Source organism: Grammomys surdaster, unplaced genomic scaffold, assembly GCF_004785775.1.
Source record: "Grammomys surdaster isolate TR1022 unplaced genomic scaffold, NIH_TR_1.0 125889, whole genome shotgun sequence".
NCBI lineage: Eukaryota > Metazoa > Chordata > Mammalia > Rodentia > Muridae > Grammomys > Grammomys surdaster.
In genome coordinates, this window is record NW_021620714.1 from 3455246 (window position 1) to 3476655 (window position 21410).

General features: G+C 39.1%; 1 protein-coding gene across 4 annotated transcripts in view; it reads right to left on the minus strand.

The window, feature by feature from the left end:
• The window catches only part of Znf148 (zinc finger protein 148), a 127093-nt gene that overhangs the window by 43572 nt on the left and 62111 nt on the right, over nucleotides 1-21410 (minus strand). For all 4 annotated transcript variants that reach the window (XM_028752247.1, XM_028752248.1, XM_028752249.1 and 1 more), the window contains one exon: nucleotides 8123-8248. In XM_028752247.1, coding sequence (XP_028608080.1) covers nucleotides 8123-8248 — 126 coding nt within the window. The remainder of the gene's footprint in view (nucleotides 1-8122; nucleotides 8249-21410) is intronic.

A 21410-nucleotide genomic window follows, 5' to 3' on the forward strand; every position in this document is an offset into this window, starting at 1 on the left:
AAGAAAGGTTTTGTCAGGCTTAGCTGTGAAGCGGATGTAATCCCTGACTGGACAACGCCCTTTATAGACAGTTATTATCTACTGTACTGGAAGTCGTGCTGTCTTCATTCAGGTCTTCATAAAAGGTAGAATTATGTGGATGAGACAGCTACTACTTATCTTATGGACAAACGTAAGATCCAGCGTATTTATAAGTTCAAGCAGAAATATCAAGTTCTTAAAATTTTTAAATTTAATTTCTTTTCCTCTGTTAGGACAGTATATTTTTGTTTACAGGACAAAGTAAAATCCATCTTGCCACAAACAACCATCAGCAGCTTTTCCAGTTTGCAATCTGTTTGCAATGCACCCACATGAACTCACTTACGTCATCCTTTGCTCTAACTCCAATGTCCAAACTTGGGAGTCTGGGGCACAGTGGGGATTGTGCGCCTAAACCTGAGACAGCTGCCTGCTCTCCATACCCCCACAACTTACCACTTAAACAAAAAGGCTTTGCTAAAAATGTACTTATGCTCCCTCTTTTGGCCTTTGGCTCCCCCATGGACTAGGTACCACGGAGAGGTAAGCATTCTAAGACAAAGCTCAGGCATGGCAGCTGCAGCATGGTAATTCTGGCCAAACTGTCTTCTTCGGCACTTGACTTATTCTCATTTATAGCCTTTAGGATCTTCTCAAATAATGATCTACTGGTTTGAGACATTCGCTCTAAGGATTAGCTGCCTTACTTGCTGTTAATACCAAAACATACTTTTGCTTTGCTTTTCCTCCTACTCAACAGACGATCACCATTACAGCAGAAAGGGCTGCAGATCCATCTTTAGGACGTGGAAGACAGCATTTTTTTAGTTTTGATTCGGGATTCTGTTTTGAAGAAAGACTCTGGCTCTGCAGGCCAGAATGTTCATGGTCCCCAAAACTACAATTACAGGTGTGCTCCTCCAAGCCCAACTCTGACAGGAGCAGCTCTGGGATCTTTCGCTTCCTCTTGCCCTACTACTTCAGCAGAAACAGCACATTTTAAAGACCCAACAATCAAGATCTCCTATTGCCAAGCTAACAAATTAGCAATAATTTAAATATTCAACTCGATTTATATTTGATTAATCATGTTAAATTAAAATTTTACAGAAAGAAAAACTGGCATCAAATGGAATTCCCTAGCTATTCCATATCACTAATCTCATAGTTCGTTATGTATTTTTTTGGTTTGAGACAAATTTGTTCCTAGCTAGTGTCACATATATAGTTTTACTTTACACACACACACACACACACACACACACACACAGAGCTGGAGAGGTATCAGGAATGAGATGAGAAGGGCTCTCTTAACACATGTCTTTTTATCAAGTAAAGGCCTAAATTCTGCTTATTCAATTGAAAGAATTCACTCCAGGATCAGTAACACTCCTCCATTAGAAAAGGTTCTTCTCAAAAGACAAACACAGCTGTTCTCATTCTGTGTGTATACTACTAAAATTATCCATGATATTTTAATCTAATAGTCTACGGATGTTATAATACCTTCCAACACTAACTGATATCAACATTTAAGCCACTCAAACCAAACAGAATTTAGAGGAGATGATTTAAAACAATGTTTTTCAACCTGTGGGTCATGATCTCTTTGGGGGTAAAATGACCCTTTACAGGGGTCACATATCCTGCATATCAGGTATCTGCACTGCAATTCATAACAGTAGAAAAATTACAGTTATGAAATATTAATAAATAATTTTATGGTTGGAGTCACCACACATGAGGAACTGTATTAAAGGGTCGCAGGATTAGGAAGGTTGAGAACCGCTGATTTAAATCTCACCAGTCAGTTATGAGAGGTTTTGGTTACAACGGAAGGTGAGAGAAGGACTTTAAAGATTTTCTTCCTTCTCCAAAGAACCAACCCCAAAGGCATAGCAAGGTCAAACAGAGTAAGAGTCATGTGACCATACTAGTCGGAGCTAGTCCCACACATTCACAATCTCTTCAGTCTGTATGCTACATTTTACTTATTAGCAAATTTCATTTTTAAGTAAACAAGCTTTAACAGTGGCAGAATATGAAACTCACTGTTTCAAAAGAATGGAGCACAACTCATATTCAGTATACTGGCCTGAGGGTTTAAAGGTGAATGCAGTGTATGTGTTCGCACTGGAGTGTACATATACATGTGACCCTCGCAGACACACAGAGGTCAAAGAACAACTAGCAGGTAGCAGTTTTCTCCTTCTACCATGTGGGTCCTGAATCAAACTCAAGAAGTCAGAGTTGTTGGCAAGTGCCTTTAACCACTGAGCCATCTCATTAGCCTGTGACTGTTAGTTTTAGAAAAGTCCTAACTTGTTTCCTAAATTTAAAAACGTGATAGTTTCTAAAAAATGATTTTTCACCTGGCAGTGGTGGCGCACGCCTTTAGTCCCAGCACTTGGGAGGCAGAGGCAGGCGGATTTCTGAGTTCGAGGCCAGCCTGGTCTACAGAGTGAGTTCCAGGACAGCCAGGGCTATAGAGAGAAACCCTGTCTCAAAAAACCAAAACCAACCAACCAAACAAACAAACAAATACATGTATATGATTTTTCTCAGCATCAGAATCTTTTTAAAGGTCCAGTTCTATAGAAAACAATTTCCCCATAATGCAGTCAAACTCTGGGAAAAGCAGATTAATGAATTACTAGTATGCTATTTTTCTAATTTTCTACTTTCTTCCTTCATGTTCTCATTAGCATTATGTTTGATTTCCTATTTTCAATCATCTTTAGTCTTATAATCAGTTCATCTTCAAAGATAGTTCTTCCAAAAACCAAGGGAGCATGGAGAAGTGTGACAAACAGATCCACTTGCTGCTGTCTCAAAAATATTTTTTTTTCCTTTAACAATCCTTTTGTCTTAATCTCAGCTGTTTTCTAGGACCAATGCTGCATACTAAACTGCTGGGAGATAACCATTGGGCTCATAATCTGTGTGTAGAGTATGCTCAGTCCTCAAGAGTCCGGCACACTTCTGAACAATTAGCCTGTATTCAGATCTCCTAAAGGGCTCTAATAACAATCCACTTCCTTTCTTTAGCTCTAGTCAAGATATCAGGCACTCAAGTTCTTTGTTAAATGGAAAGGAGAAATACTGCAGAATGGAAGTAACTAAAACCACACTGCTTTCTCAGTTGAGTACTAAACAGTTTGAAAAGCCTAGAAACTGCTTATACTACTTGATTACAACTAACACAGATCCTGGGAGGTGGGGGTACAACCACTGACATAAATACACTGAGACTGTACTACATTTACACAGACATCGCAGGCTTCTAACAACTTTAGCTATCTGTAATACAGAACAAAAACAGATTTAAAGAGGCAAAACAAAGTGATGCTGAGTAGCTCACAGACACAGCAATGTAACAGTGAGTGGTCTGTCCTTGAGGAATGAGACAGTGAAACAATCACAAGGAGCTGAGAGAACACTTCCAAGTCTAATGCTTGTGTCTCCATTGTGAGGGGAAAGAACAGTCTTCTCATGAGGCTGTTTTACAAGATGTATGACTTTAAAGGGTTTATAACACCAGCACAAAGACACCAAAAGATGATTATGGTTAAATGGACTATTTTGATTAAAATGAAATAATCTTTGCACTGGGGATATAGAGTTAAACAGCACATTGTCTTTCAAGCATGCATGAAGCTCTAGGGTTCCCTCCATCATCCAAAGAAGAAATTTGGCATTTGAAAGAAACAGGTGTCTACAATTTTCTCTATTTTCATAAGTAGATTATTTCACAATAGAGAAAATACCTTAACCAAGATAATACTACTCCCCAACTCAGTGACAAAGCATCCTTGACGACTTGAATATGACAAAGGTTCTGAACATAACAACTGCTTAATCCTATGGCATCTGATGCTGGCAGAACAATGTGGTACTCCTCACCACCATGGTTAAGAATGCGGTACTCCTCACTGTGGCGGCGACATACTTAGCATGGCATGAGCTCTGATGTGCTCAACAGAGTCCCATCACAGTACATTGGTTGTATTTCCTGCATGGATCCCGTCTGACACAATGACAGCATACACTAAAGATACTGATGGTGGGCAAAGACTAAGGTTCGGAAGAGGTGTTGGTGGAGAGTAGCCCTCCAAAGATAATAAACTCTGGTTCTCACACCCATCTACTACATATTATTCCTAAACATTCTACTCTCTGACAACTTTCCCCAGTCTTATATACCTAAAACTTTGAGAAACTTAAAATTGGAAAGAAAAAAAATTCTCAACACATTGATTTACAAACTATAAACCCAAGATAAACTTGTTTATCTTTGATGAAAATGGCAGACAAGTTCCTTCAATGAAATATCTCAATAGGGCACTAACATTTACCTGAGGAGGTGTAACAGAACCCAGATTATGGCTCAAAGTCTAACATTTCAGACATAAAGAAACCACTTATGTAGGGAGCTAAAGGTCCATGTTAAAACTAGCCACACGGTTCTCTGTCCACTACCTATAACCTTTAAGAACAATCTGTGTGGGTTTTTGTCGTTGTTCTTGTTCTTTTTTAAGACAGGGTCTCTCAGGGATGGAGAGTTAAGAGCACTGGCTGCTCTTCCAGAGGTCCTGAGTTCAATTCCCAGCAACCACATGGTGGCTCACAGCCATCTGTGATAGGATCTGATGTCCTCTTCTAGTCTGTCTGAGGACAGCTACAGTATAGTCGTGTAAATAAAATAATTAAGTGTTTTTTAAAAAACCAGGGGTCTCTGTATAACTTTGGTTGTTCTATAACTCACTATGTACACCAGGCTGACTTCTACAAACAAGAGACGCACCTGTCTCTGCCTCCCAAGTGCTGGGATTAGAGGAATACACCACCACCATACCCTGCTGGGAACAATTTTAATGATTTTTTTTAAAGATTTATTCCATTTATATGAGTACACTGTTGTTGTCTTCAGACACACCAGAAGAGAACATCAGCTCCCATTAGAGATGCTTGTGAGACACCATGTGGTTGCTGGGAATTGAACTCGGGATCTCTGGAAGATCAAGCAGCCAGTGCTCTTAACTGCTGAGCCACCTCTCCAGCCCAATTTTAACGATTTTTAAAGTAACTATTTTTGTTATTTTCATTTGTGTCTGTTCTGTACTTCACTGTTCTAAGAATTTCCTGAAAGGACTGCCCTGAAATGCTTTCCTATGTATACTGTACTTAGAACACTTTGTTTCTCATCTGGCCACTATAATTGGGACAAAATACCTTACTGATGCTTTTAGAAATCTTCATAGAACTGACTTAGACAAGATTCCAGTAATTGTCTACTAGACAGTAATCATCTAGACTTCAGTGAGAATTTCAGAAGGCAGGGCTGGTGAGTTAAGTGGCTAAAAGCATGTACCATTCTTGCAGAGAGCCTGGGTCTGATTCCCAGTGCCCACATCAGGCAGCTCATAACCACCTGTAACTCCAGCTGTAGGGAATCCAACACCTTTTCTATCCTCCAAGAGCAGCAGTATTCATATGCAAACACATATAATTAACAAACAATAAAAACGGTACGGAAAAGAACTGAAGACACAGCTCAGTAGTTAAGAGCACTTGTTCTTGCAAAGGACCTGTGTTTGGTTCCCAGCACACAAGGTGGCTCACAGCCAGCCACCTGTAACTCCATTTTCAGGTGATCCAATATCCCCTTCTGACTTCCTCAGATACTTGATTTACATACATACACCAAATAAATCAATCTTAAAAAAAAAAGGAAGAAAGTAAATCCTTTAAAAAAAAAAAAAGAATTAACTTACAGAACAGTACTAGCAAAACAGGGCAATAAAATATCTAAGAAAATAATAATTGAGCACATATTTTGAACAAAGGATCTCAAGAGATGGCTCAGAGGCTAGGAGCATTTGCTGCTCTTCCAGAGCACCCAGGTTCAGTTGTGAGTGCTCACACAACAGCTCACAGCCACCTGTCACTCCTGTTCCAGGGAATCTAAAGTCTCTTCTGGTGGAGACAGACTCTAGGCATGATTATGGTATATACACATACATGTAGACAAGATACATATACAATAAAAACAAATAAGCAAATAAAACATAAAATCTTAAAAACAGATTTCTCATATGTAAGCAGGGAGCACAAAGTAGCAAAATCAACCATCACTACAATTTTGGAGGTTAATTTCTCATAAACCCTGAAACGATTCTGACGAATGTTAATGTAAAGGGCAATAACAATGAAAACTTCATGTTAGTCATTGAGAAAAACAGTAAGACTCAAAAAAAAAAGTATGTGTGTGCAAGAAGGAAAGGGGGGAAATTTTCATAAAATGTGAAACACAAAATGTCAGACAAATGAGAAAGATGAATTTAGTATGACCCAGTGTGGCTCTCGTAGTGGCTACAAAAGGCCAAGCCTGACCTTCCAGGCTCTTCAGAGTGCAGCAGGCCCAGTCACAGACGCTCAGTCGGGATATAATGTGTCCAATGTTTATGGAAATCAAGAGTACAGCCCCTCATTCCATAAACAGACAGCATAATACACATACAGCATCAACTTCAAAAACGAGAACACAATAATGTTGAGCAAAACAATCATTAATTATTACATAATCTTGCCAAAGTATTTACTATACAGTTAATAAAAATGCTTAAAAACTTTACAGAGTTGGAGATATGGCTCAATGATACAATGCTTGTCTAGCATGAGCAAGGGTGAGTGTGTGTGTACGTGTGTGTGTGTGTGTATGTGTGTATGTGTGTGTAATCTCTGCCACTATAAAAACAAACTTACTATTGTTAACTTAAGTAAAAAAAAAAAAATGGGTTTAACATACTTTACAAGTTGAAAAATCAGGAAATTACATTTACTAAATTTTGTAGACAGAAAGAGAATATGGCAGAAACATAATTCAATTATTTTATATAATAAAATGCCATAGGCACGTGTTCTGTATCCCTAAGACAGCAGCAAGGGGTGTCTTTAACAATGGGGAATGAGAGGAACGAGAGGATTTCCTAGTCTGCTGATATGTTAGCAGTCTGCTCTTGCAAGCCAGTACTACTAGCTGCTCTTGCCACTACACCATCAAGTGTACAAGACAGATGATTATGATTTTAAATAAAAACTACAGTAAGTAGCCATAAAAAAGATCCTGTTACTTAATCAGCAGGATAGTGCTTGCCTATAATCTTAGCAATCAGGAGATGGAGGTAGGAAGGCTTCAGGTTCAAGGTCAGCCTAACCTAGATCATAGCAAGACTCTGTGTGTGTGTGTGGGGGGGGGTCATATATAATACATTTAAAGGGAGAACTGAAGACACAGCTCAGGATGCAAAGCACTTGTCTAGCATGCATAAAACCCTTTATTCAATATCAGTACTGTATAAAACTATGCATGGTGGCACACTCCTGCGTAATCCTAGCACTTTTAAGAGGTAGAGGGAGGAAAATCAAAAGCAAAAAGTCATCCTTGGCTACATCTTAAGTTCAGGGCTAGTTTTGGCTGAGTTCTTGCTAATAAAGAGATAGCTTCTTTACTACATAAGGTAAAACATGGGGGAAGTAACTCTGAAGATGAATTACCACTGCTACATACTACACTGCCACTGCAAGGGGAACGCCAAAGAGGACACCCCTAACAGGATCAATCATGTGTTTCTTTAGCCTCCCACTTCAAGCTCTTGATACAGCTGTGATAAAATGCCCTCAGGGAGCGCACAGTCTATTAAAGGTGTAAATGGTCATGAAACACTAACACTTGTATTAAAATATGAACAATAAACAAGGATCCTACATATCTTGTTAGTTTATAAATACAAGGGAGACATGGAAAGATGAAAGTTCATTTTTAGGAAAAAAAAGGAGGGGGAATACAGATGAGGGGAAGGAGAAGAAAAAGGGAAGGAGGGGGGGGCGGGGAAGAGAGATTGAAAGCATGGCCCACCACATTCTCACAGGTATGCATCTCTCTTCTCTACTCCCTCCTACAGAAGCTGGTATAGCACACCATACTAACCCACATTAAGACCTCTACATCTGGATTAAGGTCCAAATAGGTTCTGCCCACCAGATAAACCAACTGTTAAAATGAAAAGGTTAGTGACCACACCTTAACATATTCTCTTACTTTTGCAGGAGAGCGTTGTTTCCGCTTCTTCTTTTTCTGTAAGTCTACTGGCTCTCTGACTTGTTTTTTGTCTCTCATCAGTTGCTCAGATACATCAGTAAAAGTAATTTCCTGCTTTACACTTATCTGTTTAAAAAAAACAAAGCTGATTTTAGAAATGCATAAAGTCCAATGTGCATTCTGCAGAAGTACAACTAAGAAGATAACCTGAGGGGTAATTTGGGGAGGCTAGGACATCTCCCACAAGACAGACAGAATAAGCTTAAGGATAGACTCCAAGTAGGTTCTGTATACTTCAGTCTATACTTCTTAAATTGATTGAAATTAGCCAAAAAGCTTTGACTGGTTAAGTCCTTGTCATCTGTTCTTTCTCCCTACACATGAAAACCAACCAGGATAAATTCCACTGTGATGAGGGATGAAGAAAATCAAAGCGCAGGACAGTTAGCCAACAATGTCAAGAGAACTGTTCAGAGACAAGGGGTGTATGTGTCGGGATGGGGGTGGGGCTGGGGGGAGGTGGTCAGAATTGAAATGGCATGGTTAACATATCCCTGTACTTCCAACATTTGGAAGGCTAAAGGTGGGGGAGGTGATCATGAGGTTGAAGCCAACCCAGACTGCATACCAAAATCTTGTCTTAAAAGTCAGTAACAAAAACGAAGACACTTGTGTTTACCCTTCCAAAAGTAACTATAGCCAGAAGTTAGGAGGACCATGGTTACCTGACACTAATTTCCCTTCACTAGATTTCTGCAAACAGAATTTCCTCCATGTCTTTGACTCTGCTCTATAGGGGCACTTCTACTTTTAGGTATAAACATCCTGCTCTGTTCCCCTATAAATCTCTGCATTAGATCCTGCCCCTTTCTCATAAACTACTTTATCATTGGTCAGGAAATCTATAGGGCTAGATTAGCTGATACTCTAGTTTCTCAAGGTTGAGAATATTCATACACAGAGGAGAATTGTAACGGGCATTTAGAAACTGCTTTTGTTTAAAACAAACAAACAAAAAAAGTGCTATTCTTTACTTGGGCTTCAAGGTAACTAAATTCAGGGTAAAAGCCTGGCTTCTCTTCTTTGGTTTTATGTCTGTCTCCTTTACTTTGCGTTGCCTTCTCCCCTCTCCAGGAGTGTCTGTATAATCTATCTCTGCTCCTAAATGGTTGAAAGCATAGATAAATCATTGATTGGCCTTAGCCTTTCTTCTTGAGTCACCTTGGCTACCCAGAACAGCATATCCTCACAAGGAAGAGTTCCCTGGAGCAGAACTAATCCTATTCTGATAAACACCCATCTGAGTAAACAAGAGACTTCTTCAAGATCTACTAGAGCTAAGGCAACAGTCTGCCACCCACTGGGAAGCTCTAGTAAAGACTGCTCACTCAGGACTGTTCATTACCTCCTGCCACTGCCACACCTTACAAACACCCCAATTCCTTTAAACCTAAACCTCGTGTCAGTGCTCTAAAAACAAAGCTTGGCTCACTGGAACTCTGGGTTGTTCTCTTCTTCATGTGAACAAACCTCCCCAGCTTTCTGCTTTTCACACACACAGGAGAAAGTCTTTTGTGATCACTCACCTCAGAATTGTACTCTTATCTTTTGCTGAACCTACATAATGTTTTCAGAGTGACTGAATGTATATATACACCAAGTAAACAAAGTGCTAAAAAAAATCATTAATAGGCAAGTTGAGAAACAAAAACAGAGTATATGAAACTGAGAAACTTTGTTGAAGTAGAGAAAAAAAGATTAACGGTGTCTTGGAAAGGGGTGTTTCTAAGACTTGAGAGCATACAGTGAGGTAAGTGACATCAGTTTCCTTGCCACAAGCAATTAAGGGACTAACACTAAGGTTATAAGCACAAGAAAGGTTAGGTTTCAACAAAAGTCAGTACAGTATTGGGAACTATAGTTAGACATTTTGATGTCCTTTTTTTTTAGATCAAGAAAACCACAAAATTCTAAAAATTGATTATATCGAAAGAAAATTAAGTGGAACCAATGTTTTTCATTTATGCTCAATATTTTTTTATTTTTCCCTTTTCTATGCTCAACATTTCCTAGCCTTTTCAACAAATCATTACCAAATATATAATTATAAAGTTGTATAAGGTTTTACTCAAGACATAATGCTTACTATACAATAATTAGAGAAACAGAGTTCAGGAGACATACGCCATCAACAAGACTGTTATCTTGTCTTCAAATCTGGGTTCCAGAGCTGCTTATCTTTGAAACAGCAAGGTTCTATCTAAGGTTACTGATGATACAGTTAATTGTCATTGGACTGAGGATGCTCAGTCCACCTCCTCCTCACTGCAGCCTTCTAAATATCATTAAAATGAATACAAAAATTCTGAAATTTTGTTAAAAATACACTAGAACCCTTTGAAAACCATCTAAGTAAGCACAAAGTGCTAATGATTTAAGTGTCCTGACAAGAACCAAGTGCCTCTAACTGCCTACTAGGCTCCAAGGAGCTGCTGTTTCCTTAGGGAGGGGATGACCAAAGCCCAAAGTGCCAGCCAAGGAAGAAACTGTCTCCTAGAAAGGGATTTCACACAGATTTCAACAAATTAACAAGCCACCTCAGGACAGACTAAAGCCCAGACAAAGACAGTCAAATCCCAAGCAGAAGTATGCTCTGACCAGGGCTGCTAGCTACGAAGTTACACTCTTGCTCTGTGTTTAAACCTAACTCTCATGTCAGAACCCTAACCATGGACTCACGGGCCACCAGCCCTCTCTCGAAACCTCTTTTCAGTTTAAGGACACAGACTGGCTTTCTTTTCTGTGCTCTTCACTATTGCTTCTGTCAGCTGGTATGCTGTCAACAGGAGACTGGGGCTCATTTGTTAGGGACACTGAGACTGAGTCTTGTGCCCCCAAAACAACAGTGTGATTACATTTTAAAAACACTACAAAAAAATAGAGTACCGAAGATCCAGAGCATCTCACAGATTGAGCTGCAAGACAGTGGCAGCTGAGGACTCATGAGTAGAGGCTTTAACCTCAGTGAGCCAGGAAGGGGCCTCAGACAACAGACAAAATGAGGAAATGGAAGCAACGGTGAATCTCTGAACTCAACATCTACGAAATCACATGTAAAGAAGCAAATGATTTCTTGGCTAATAACTGTATCAGGCTGCAGCATAAGACAGTTATCTTGGTGCTAGAAGGTAGCACAGAATAGTCAATCACCCCTCAGTACTGAGTTCCCTGAAACAACCACACATTGAGGCTGGGCACACAGCAAATAGAGATAAGAGAGAGAAGACAGCTGTGCAATTGTTCCAATTTCACAGGACTCCAAAAGGCAATTCTGACACGTTGTTGTTGTTGTTGTTTATAAATTGATGGGGGGAAATACATACATACATACACACGCACGCACGCACGCACGCACGCACGCAACTATATCCCAGCTTTGAAGGAGCAGAGGCAGGAGAATCTCTGTGAGTTCCAGGGTAGCCAGGACTAAACAGAGATCATGTCTCAAAAAAACACCAAAATAGAAAACATAGGAACTTCTAAGACAGACTCATGAGTAACTTCTACAGGTGACAGCTCTTCATGAGCACAAAATTTTTTAAAAAATACAGTGATCATATTAATACTATCTTTCAAATATGAGGCACATGTGTAACATATAAGAGGTACAAACCCAGGCAGACAGTAAATTATAGTTTTAGAATGGTCCAAAACGTTTGTTACTATAATAGAACAATGTGACTGTGTTCAAGTCTCAAGTACATAGTCCATCCAAAGACAAACTACACTCAGCTAACCCTCCTCACTGCAAACTTTTACAAAAAGCTTTCTATAAAAAGAACAGGGATAAGTCAAAGAGCTGGTTTAGTGGGATAAAGTCACTGCTGAACAAGCCTGGAGGCAAGGTTCAATCCTCGGAAGGCACAGAAAGGTGAAGGAGAGAACCAACTTCACAAAGCTGTCCTCTGATCTCTGCCCACATACACACATTACATACACAGATAATAAAAATAGTCAAATTTTTCAAAGATGCTAGAAAATTATAAGAGTGAAAAGTATGAGAGGTAAAAGAATACATTATAGACAGCATGAAAGAGTTTCAGTCTTTCCTGGTCCATGCAAGAATACAACAAAAATCTATAAAAACAAGAAAACTATGTAAATATGACAAAGATATTCATTAAGTCATCCTGCCCTTTCCTTCAGAGGTTCCCCTGCACCTCTTTCTGTTTTGCAGGTTTCTCTGTGTAGCCCTGGCTATCCTGGAACTCAATGTGTAATACAGGCTGGTCTCAAATACAGAGATCCGCCTGCCTCTGCTGCCAGTGTGCTGGGATTAAAGGCATGCACTGTAACAGTCACCACCGCTGCCACTGCTACCGCCTGACACTAACAGAAAGGTTTTGATTTTTTAAGAAACTTACATATAAGATCTCATAAACTCGAAGGTGATCTCGACATTTTTTAAAGTTAAATTGTATTTTATTTTTGTGAACATATGTGTCTGCATGTGTGGGTGCATGATGAGGCTATAAGATGCAGGATCCTCTGGAGCTCAAGTTACAACGAGCATCCAATGTAGGTGCTGGGAGCTGAGTACTGGTACTCTCTAAGAGCATCAAGTGCTCTCAACTGCTGAGTTATCTCTCCAGCTCCAGTACCCTTGATTTTTTACCCTCCTAGCTCTACCCTCTGCAAGTTGTGGCACCATGTCTGGCACACGTGATGCTGGAGATGGGCACTCCACATGCTTGGAAGCACTCTACCAACTGAGCCAATTCCTCAGCTTAAGAAATCTTCTTAAGAAATCATTTTCAAGGTGTTTATTTTCATAAAACTAAACTATAATAATTAATAAAAGCAGGTGTAAAAAATGGTTGAACATCTGAAGAAACTAGGTAGCCAGATTTTTGAAAACCATAATAGAATCTAAAAAACAGTCTGCAAAATACATCAACTTTTTGTTATTGTGGTTGTTTTGTTTTTATTCAAGACAGGGTTTCTCTGTGTAACCTCGGGTGTCCTGAAACTCGTTCTGTAGACCAGGCTGGCCTCAAACTCCCCAGTGCTGAAATTAAAAGCGAACACCACCACTACCCAGCTAAAATATATCAAATTAAGGAAAGAAAACAAACAAATAAAACAAACAAAAAAAAGGAGCAAAATAAAAATTTCAGGTGTCGCTTGTCATTTGACATTAACCATCCCACCCAGTCCCTTACAGCACCCTTGTAACCTAAGAGCCCGAATTTCAATGCATTTTCTATCTAGAAATAACAGTATGACTCCCAAACCCATTAACCAAATTCAAACATTTCTCTACCTAAAACTCTAAACCCTCTGCTCGTCCCCTGGCAGGCCCGCTCCTGCTCTCCCGTTGCTTCTTTGTATTCTTGCATCCTGGAACATAAAAAGCCTTAGTAAATTTAAAAAACCCTTTTCTTCATTCTCAAGCCCGAACTCATAAATCAAGCCCAGAGTCCAGAATGACTTTAAAGATTCCAATATATACAGAAAACATTCTTGGTTATAATTCCCTATATTCTGTACTCATCTCATGGCTACTAAGTACCTGTTTGGTATTAAATTCAGTAAAGCTAAAAGAATAAAACAAAATCCTACTGAGATCTTATGTGCAATGTATCGCTCTAAATGTAAAGAACACATTTTAAATATAAGGTCTCCTTTTCCTATGTATAAATGTATAAATGGCATAGTTCTGAATCCCAAGGGAAAAACTTACACTTGGAGAGAGACAACACATGTCATTCTCTAACTAAATGAACAGTACAGAGGAAAACAGCAAAGGCAGAATAAGAAAAAGACGACAACCTGACAGGTTTCATGGATGAAACAAGAGACTTAATTAGATTTGCAAGTCTGTCATTATATACTCCTTTTAATTTTTACTTCTAAATTTGCCTCCCTCCCCAGCTTTCTCTTCCCAGACCTAATAATGTTATTAATGTAATACACATAAATATCACCTGACACTTTAATGAGGACTACGTATTTTCACTTACTCTCCTCTTCCTCTCTCCAGAAGGAAGACGGCCAACTCCTTGCCAGCATTTTGGCCCTGTCTTTCTCATCCCAACACCCTACATGCTAATCTAGCTACATCGCCAACTCTGCTAACTTAGGACATCCTCTGATTAAGAGCCTTCTACAGATATATTAATATAAACAGTTTCTCTAGTGTAACACTGTCCTGTTGGCAATGAATTAATAACTAGCTCCAAATCTCAGCTTTCATGATTTTATGTCATCTTCTAGCAAACACATCTGGGCTTACTCATCTCTCCACTTCTGGAGAAATGTATTCTTGTCAATTTTCAATTTCAATTTCTGAGTCCTCACTCACTGACCTTCCAACTTCCCTCTAACTCTTCTAATGACTCCTCCCCATCCATCCCCCAGGGCTCTGCTGCCCACTACCGCCCTACAATATCATGCCTGGCTCCATCAGCTCCTTTCCCTCCTCTTAAAAACACCATACATAAAAACACATACTATAAATTCTTGTGGACCCAAATTTTTCTAATTAACATCTCTCTTTTTTTTTTTTTTTGGTTTTTCAAGACAGGGTTTCTCTGTGTAGCCCTGGCTGTCTTGGAACTCACTCGGTAGACAAGGCTGGCCTTGAACTCAGAAATCCGCCTGCCTCTGCCTCCCAAGTGCTGGGATTAAAGGCGTGTGCCGCCCGGCATAATTAATATCTTTCTTAAAGCCAAAGATTTTATAAGACTCCATAGCTGGAATGAACTGACTCCAAATTTTAAAAAGTGGTTATGCTAGGAGTCAAAGTAGTACATAGCTATAGTATGTACATACTATAGAGAAGGAACTGTCCCAAAACACTGTCTGGGGAACAAGCTGAAGCAAGATGATCACAAGTATAACAAGCATTAAGTGTGAAAAGAAAACTATAACACAATTACCTGTAACACAAACATACTAAGCTAAAGGAAGAATGCCAGCAGTACTGGGGATATTTATTGAGTATAGGAAAGGAGAAAGTAAGGCAGGAGACACAAGGAGGAGCGAGGAAGAGAAGGAAAACTGAGGTGACTAACTCTCGACATTTTTGACAGGAACTAGATACAACCAGCCAACAGGAAGAGTTCAAAAATCTAAGGTCCCAAAGCTACAGAATAGCATGGGGGAGGAGAAGCTGATGGGCAGTTATTTGTGCATTATGAATCGCACCCTCTCCTCTTCTGGACCCATGATCACATGCAAACTCTTATAAGGAGCCTTCTCTGTCAGGTGAAGAACTGAAGAGTCGTTATGATGGTGAGGAGGCTGAGGAATCCCTAGTTCACATTCTGGCCTACTTCCCAAGCATACTTATTACTATAAATTTAATGATGCTGCAATATCAGCATTTTATAGTTAACTACAGACAAAATGAATACATGAGTATGTCAAGTTACCCTTTCGAACGAAGTAATGTTGATTACTTCTCACTGGAATTTTATTCTTCTAACCTCGATGACATTGCACCAACTTAAGTTCTCTCCTTTGCCTTGTGGCAAGGGCTTTGAACTGGTTCAGTAATAAACTTCTGGTAAGTGTTACATCAATGATGCCTCAGTGTGGGAATCTCCTGAAGGGCTCTGAGACCTTCTCCATGTCATGTTTCTTGATCAAACAGTTGTTTATGGTGTTTAACAAGTGAGGGTATCAGAGACTGGGTGTACTAGTAAGTATGAGAACCCAAACATTTGATATCGATCTAGACAACGAAGAGAGCTACAAAACTCACAACTCACTTCTCATTAATGGTTTTGTTTTATCAAAGTTATTTTTCAGGGCTGTAGAGAAGTAAAGACTGCTTACTTCTCTTGAAAAGGACCTGAGATTGGTTCCCAGCACCTACATCACGTGGCTCACAACCACCCCCAGTTCCAGAGGATCAGATGTTCTCTGGCCTCCAAGGGTACCTATATGCACATGATACAGAGAAATTCACACAAGTGCACACGTACACCTATAAATAAAAATAATAAATAGATCCTTAAAACAAGACTAGGCATGGTGGTGCCTTTGACCCCAGAATTTAGGATGTAGAGGCAGGTGGCTCTGAGTTCAAAGCCAACCTGGTCTACAGAACAAGTTCTAGGCCAACCAAGACTATATAGAAAAACCTGTCTTAAAAAAACCAAACCAAAACCAAAATACAACAAAAGGTTGGAACTGAAAAATGGTTTGATGGCTGGGAACACATCCTGCTCTTGCAGAGGACCTGTTTTGTTTGATTCCCAACATCCACACAGTGGCTCCAACTGTAACTACACTTCCAACTCTCCTGACCTCCATAGGTACTAGGTGCATACATGGTACAAAGGCATACATACATGAAGGAAAAACTCAAAAAGCATAAAATAAATCTAAAAATTTTTTAAGTTTTTATAAACATGTTACTACTTAAAATACTTTTGTCATTAAGATAAAACTTTAAATTACTGCACTTTAATTTTTCTGATAGAGAAAATACTAATCCAATCAACAGCAAAAGCTCTTACAAGTCCTCAATTTTTTAAGAGTGTGAAGAGCAGTTCCAACAACAGAATGACAAGTGATTTAGATACACCTCAATCTTCTCTTCCTCCTCCTTCAGCCAATCTCTTTTTGTAGAAATGCTTGTCCCCATTAAGATAAAAGCACATGTATAGAAGCTGTGCACACATGTGGTTGAGCAGACATACCTGTACTTCTTAGTCCACTGGCTGAGACCACAAGAAGGAATGACACTCACTACATCCAGTGCCCAGAAATCAGTTTCTATCATTTAATACACAATAGACCAATGACTACTTAGCTGACTCCACATCTAGGACAGGAAAAACCAGAGTGTGGTGAGAGCTAAACTTGAATTTCTGTAGTGCCACAAATTCAAGTGCTTAAAGAAGGGATCAGAAATATGTCAAAAGGAGCCAAATGAAAGAATTCCTAAAGGCCCAAACTGGAATAATATAAGCAAGCAAATAAGCAATGGCTATACTGGATTTAAATCCTATGGAATAAATATCCATACTGAAATGACAAATAGAGTATCTCATCAAAGATATTTAACAATTACAACAAAAAACATTACCTTTACAATGGGGAAACCTGGCAAACACCATCTTAAATGAAGTTACAGGCCACATATGTCCCCTGTAGGACGACCCAAGGGTGATACGAGATCACATCTGTGGCACTGTCAGAAATGCAGAGCACTGGGCTCCCTGCATCAGTACTACCAGGGCACTAGCTAAGGATACTGTGAACTGGAGTGCTGGGTAGGGGATACATAGTCTCTAGACTGTTATAGAACTGCACGTATACAGCAAGGTTAAATTTTAACCTCACTGGAAAACAAAACTAAGGCCCAAAAAAAGATTAAACTTAATGCTTAAAACTGTACCGATTAAAAGAGAATGTAAAAATCCAGGGACACAAAGAAAACTCTTATGTTCTGTGCGTTATTTCTTATACTCACTCCACCAGTAAGTTCAGTGAGGCCTCTTCCCCCACCCCATGCTGTACAGTTTCAAAACTAGGATTAGAACCAAGACCTCCAGTACACTCAGAAAATGGCACTAGTAGTGCCTGCCTGCACAGGCCTGCACACATCTGGGCCTCTCAGTGTTCCCTCACACAGGAGGATTTATAGCTAGTCACTCGTTGCTAGGGAAGGGAAGTGCCATTTTCTTCAGTGACACAACCACCAGTTAGCCACCCCTCTACCTGTGCTATGTAAACAACCCTGACTAAACTGATAGGCTCTCCACATGCTATGCACAGGGGAAAAAGGTATAGGTGACAGCAATCTCCAATTCATGATGCTACCCATTAGTTCAGTCATTTCCTCAGCTGTCCACTAGAGCAGTAACAGTCCCCATTTCTACAAAAAAGAAATCAAACAATAGTACAAAAGGAATCGTTGAAAAGTCCTAAGGCACCAAATAAACGTATCTGTCATTAATCATCAGCACACACTGAGGAGTGTGGCTTCTCAGACATGCAGAGGGTTACAACTGCTACAAAAGCCCCATTTACACAGCGTGCTTTCTAAAGTTTAATACAGCTAAACGCTCAGTCATCTTTCATTTAAAACCCTCCTCCCAGGGCTGGAGAGACGGCTCAGGTGAAGAGCACTGTCTACACTCCTCCAGAGACCCAGGGCTCAATACCCAGCACCCACATGGCAGTTCACAATTGTCTGTAACTCCAGTTTCAGGGCCGAAGGATGGGGTATCCGAAACCCCCTCTGGCTTTTGTAGGTACAAGGCACACATGTGGTGCACAGACATGCATGCAGGCAAAATATTCATGTGTACATTAAAATAAAAAGATTATCCTTCCAATTTTCCTGCCTTTCAATAGGCATGTCCAGGGCTGGCAAGCAATTCAGCAGGTGAAATAAATAATTGCTGCACAAGCATGACAACCTGAGTTTTATCACAGAACCACATACAGACAAACGGACGGATGGAGAACTGACAGCACAAAGTTGTGCCATGGCACACATACCCAGCCAAAGTTTTGCATGCATATCATTTTTACTTTTTTCCCTCTAGCCTACAAGGACATTTGTCACTTTTGGGGGAATCATAAGTGAACCCAGAAACATATTTTAAAATTATTCTGCTACACTACTTATAAAGATACTAAGTTGGAATTTTCAAATACCACTACAAAAACTAAATTAATTTGGTTTTCCCTTTGTGAATTATAATTTAACCAATATATTTCCAAAGCCTAAAGAAACCCATATTAAAGAAATAAAAACCGTAACAATGCCACACAACATTATTTATGATAATAAAAACTACAAAATCTAATACTTGATAATGAACTATGGTTATTATAGTTATGTTATTATATCACATTTGATTAACATAAATGACAGATAAGCATTCATGGTGAAGGTTAAGTGGTAAATAGAAATAAATATGAAAAAATGTTTTAAAACTTTATGCAAATATACACATATGTTTAGGGCCAACTTGTCCAAACACACAAATACCTACACAGGAAAACAAAAACAAAAGAAATACTGCAATGTTGCCAAGGAAGCATTAACAGTGGTTATTCTAGGGCAGGCAGGTTACAGCCAGTTTTGTTCTTTATGGTTTCGAACCTTCAGTATTTTCTCAGTAAGTGTGTATTGCTTTATTATCCTAAAACGGCATCAAGTCCTATCTAGTACAAGTCCTCATTGTTAAAAGGAAAGCTGTCCGAGGAACGGTACCACGTGGCTGCAAGCCTAATACTTGCAAAGTGGAGGCAAGAGAAGCAGGAGTCAAGTCATGTGCAGCTGCAGTGAGTAGGCCAGCCTACATGAGGCCCTGGACATAGGAGAAGAGTAAATAAGTAAGAGAGAGGGGGACTGAGGAGAGGGCGGGAAAGAGTAAAAGGAAGGGAGGAAGAGAAGAGACACAGTGAGAAAGCCATGCAGGGGGAAGAAAAATCTTCTATTACACATTCATTATACACTGATATACCCAAACAGCTACCAATGGAAACCGAAAGAAAATATCTCTTGGTTAATTTACAAAATTAAATAGCATTCAGAAAAAAGTTTTGGTTTGGTTTGGTTCTTACATCACCTGCGAAAACTCAACTCAAACAATACACAGATGAAGTGTGGCTAAACAGGACAAGTTAACAAACTTCACTAGTTATCAGTAAAAGGAAAACAAAAGCCACACTTCGTTACACTATACAAGACCAAATACCAAGGATATGGAACAATCTTTATAACTTGCCAAACCAATCATCAACTGCCAGTGGAGCAGGACACTGAGGAAACAGGCAAAAGCAGTAAGTACAAATATGTACAAAAACGCACATCCCAAGAATACTCAAAGAAGCACTTCTCAGAATGGTCAATATCCAGACACAATCTTTTGTTGGAGAGGAAGGAAGATGTGTTGGGGATTAAAACTAGTTCTTTCCGCTTGGCTGGGCAAACAATCTGCACTGAGCACACCTACAGCTCACTCTAGAAACAGTCTGCAATGACAGAATGAACACGATATTCAGGACTGAGACTAACCTACTAAATGCACGAGATGACTGATTTCATAAGCAACAAACAAACAAAAACAGAGCACACAGTTCTGTTTATATCAAAATCAAACTCAAGCAAGCTAACAGACCATGATAAAAGAAAGCATCAAGGTAATAGGAACTGGATTGGGGGGGCTGTGTCTCAGGGTCACTAATGATTATGCCATGATTTAGGCACATGGGAGTTACTTTTGACTAAATTTATGAATTTAAATTTATTAACTTAACAATTTATCCAATTTTTTATGAACACTCTGATCTAATAAATACATACATGTACAGAAAGAGCCTACATGTGTGTACAGATACATGCACAAGTGTTCCTTTTATCATTATTTCACTCAAGCAAACAGACCTGGCAACAACATGTCAAGTAAGTAACAGCATGTCATTTAATTATTAAAATAAACAAAGCAGTTTTATATGTGGTGACATGAAAATCAATACAAAGTATCATTAAATAAACACAATTTCAAAAGTGACATGATAGAATTATCATTAAGATGATATATCTTTAAAGCATACTATGTAGAAATAAATATACCAAATTAATATTTTCTAGAATATCAATGTTAGCAATCTCTTTGGGATCAGAATAGGCAAAAGATATAAACAAGGAATCCCCACCCATCCATCCAGACACACTATTATGTGTGTGTTTCTGTGTAGGCATCCTACATCAGCACTCTATAACTGAGTTATATAGAAGTCTAAAGAACGTTTACCTTTTATGTGTGTAATTATCCTCATCATAGTATTTTAACTTTTGTAGTAACTATGTAGTCATATTATAATAAACACCTCTGACCCAGGTGAACTAAGCCTCTAACCCTGACCTAAATGAAATCCAATTTGTAAATTCTCATAAAACAATCTAAAGAAAAATCTATTAATAATTTGCATCCACCTATGGGAGTAAAAGTATAGTGAATTGAGTCAGATTAGTTTAAAACCAGAAGAAAATAGTTGAAAGCAGACTTTGCTAGGTTTGTTCCCTAAAATAATCAACTACAAATCAAGCATTCTTAATCCAAAACTACAAAATATTCTGATATAAGTGGAACCTGGCAATCTTGACTTCATGGGTAAGGCTACACTCAAAATGCACAGTAAAACTACTAAATAAAATTATCTCCAGGTTTCATGTAATAAGTATAGGAAACAAAAATGACTATCTTACTTTAACCCAGGTCCAATCACCAAAACCTTGTTATTCAAATGTTAA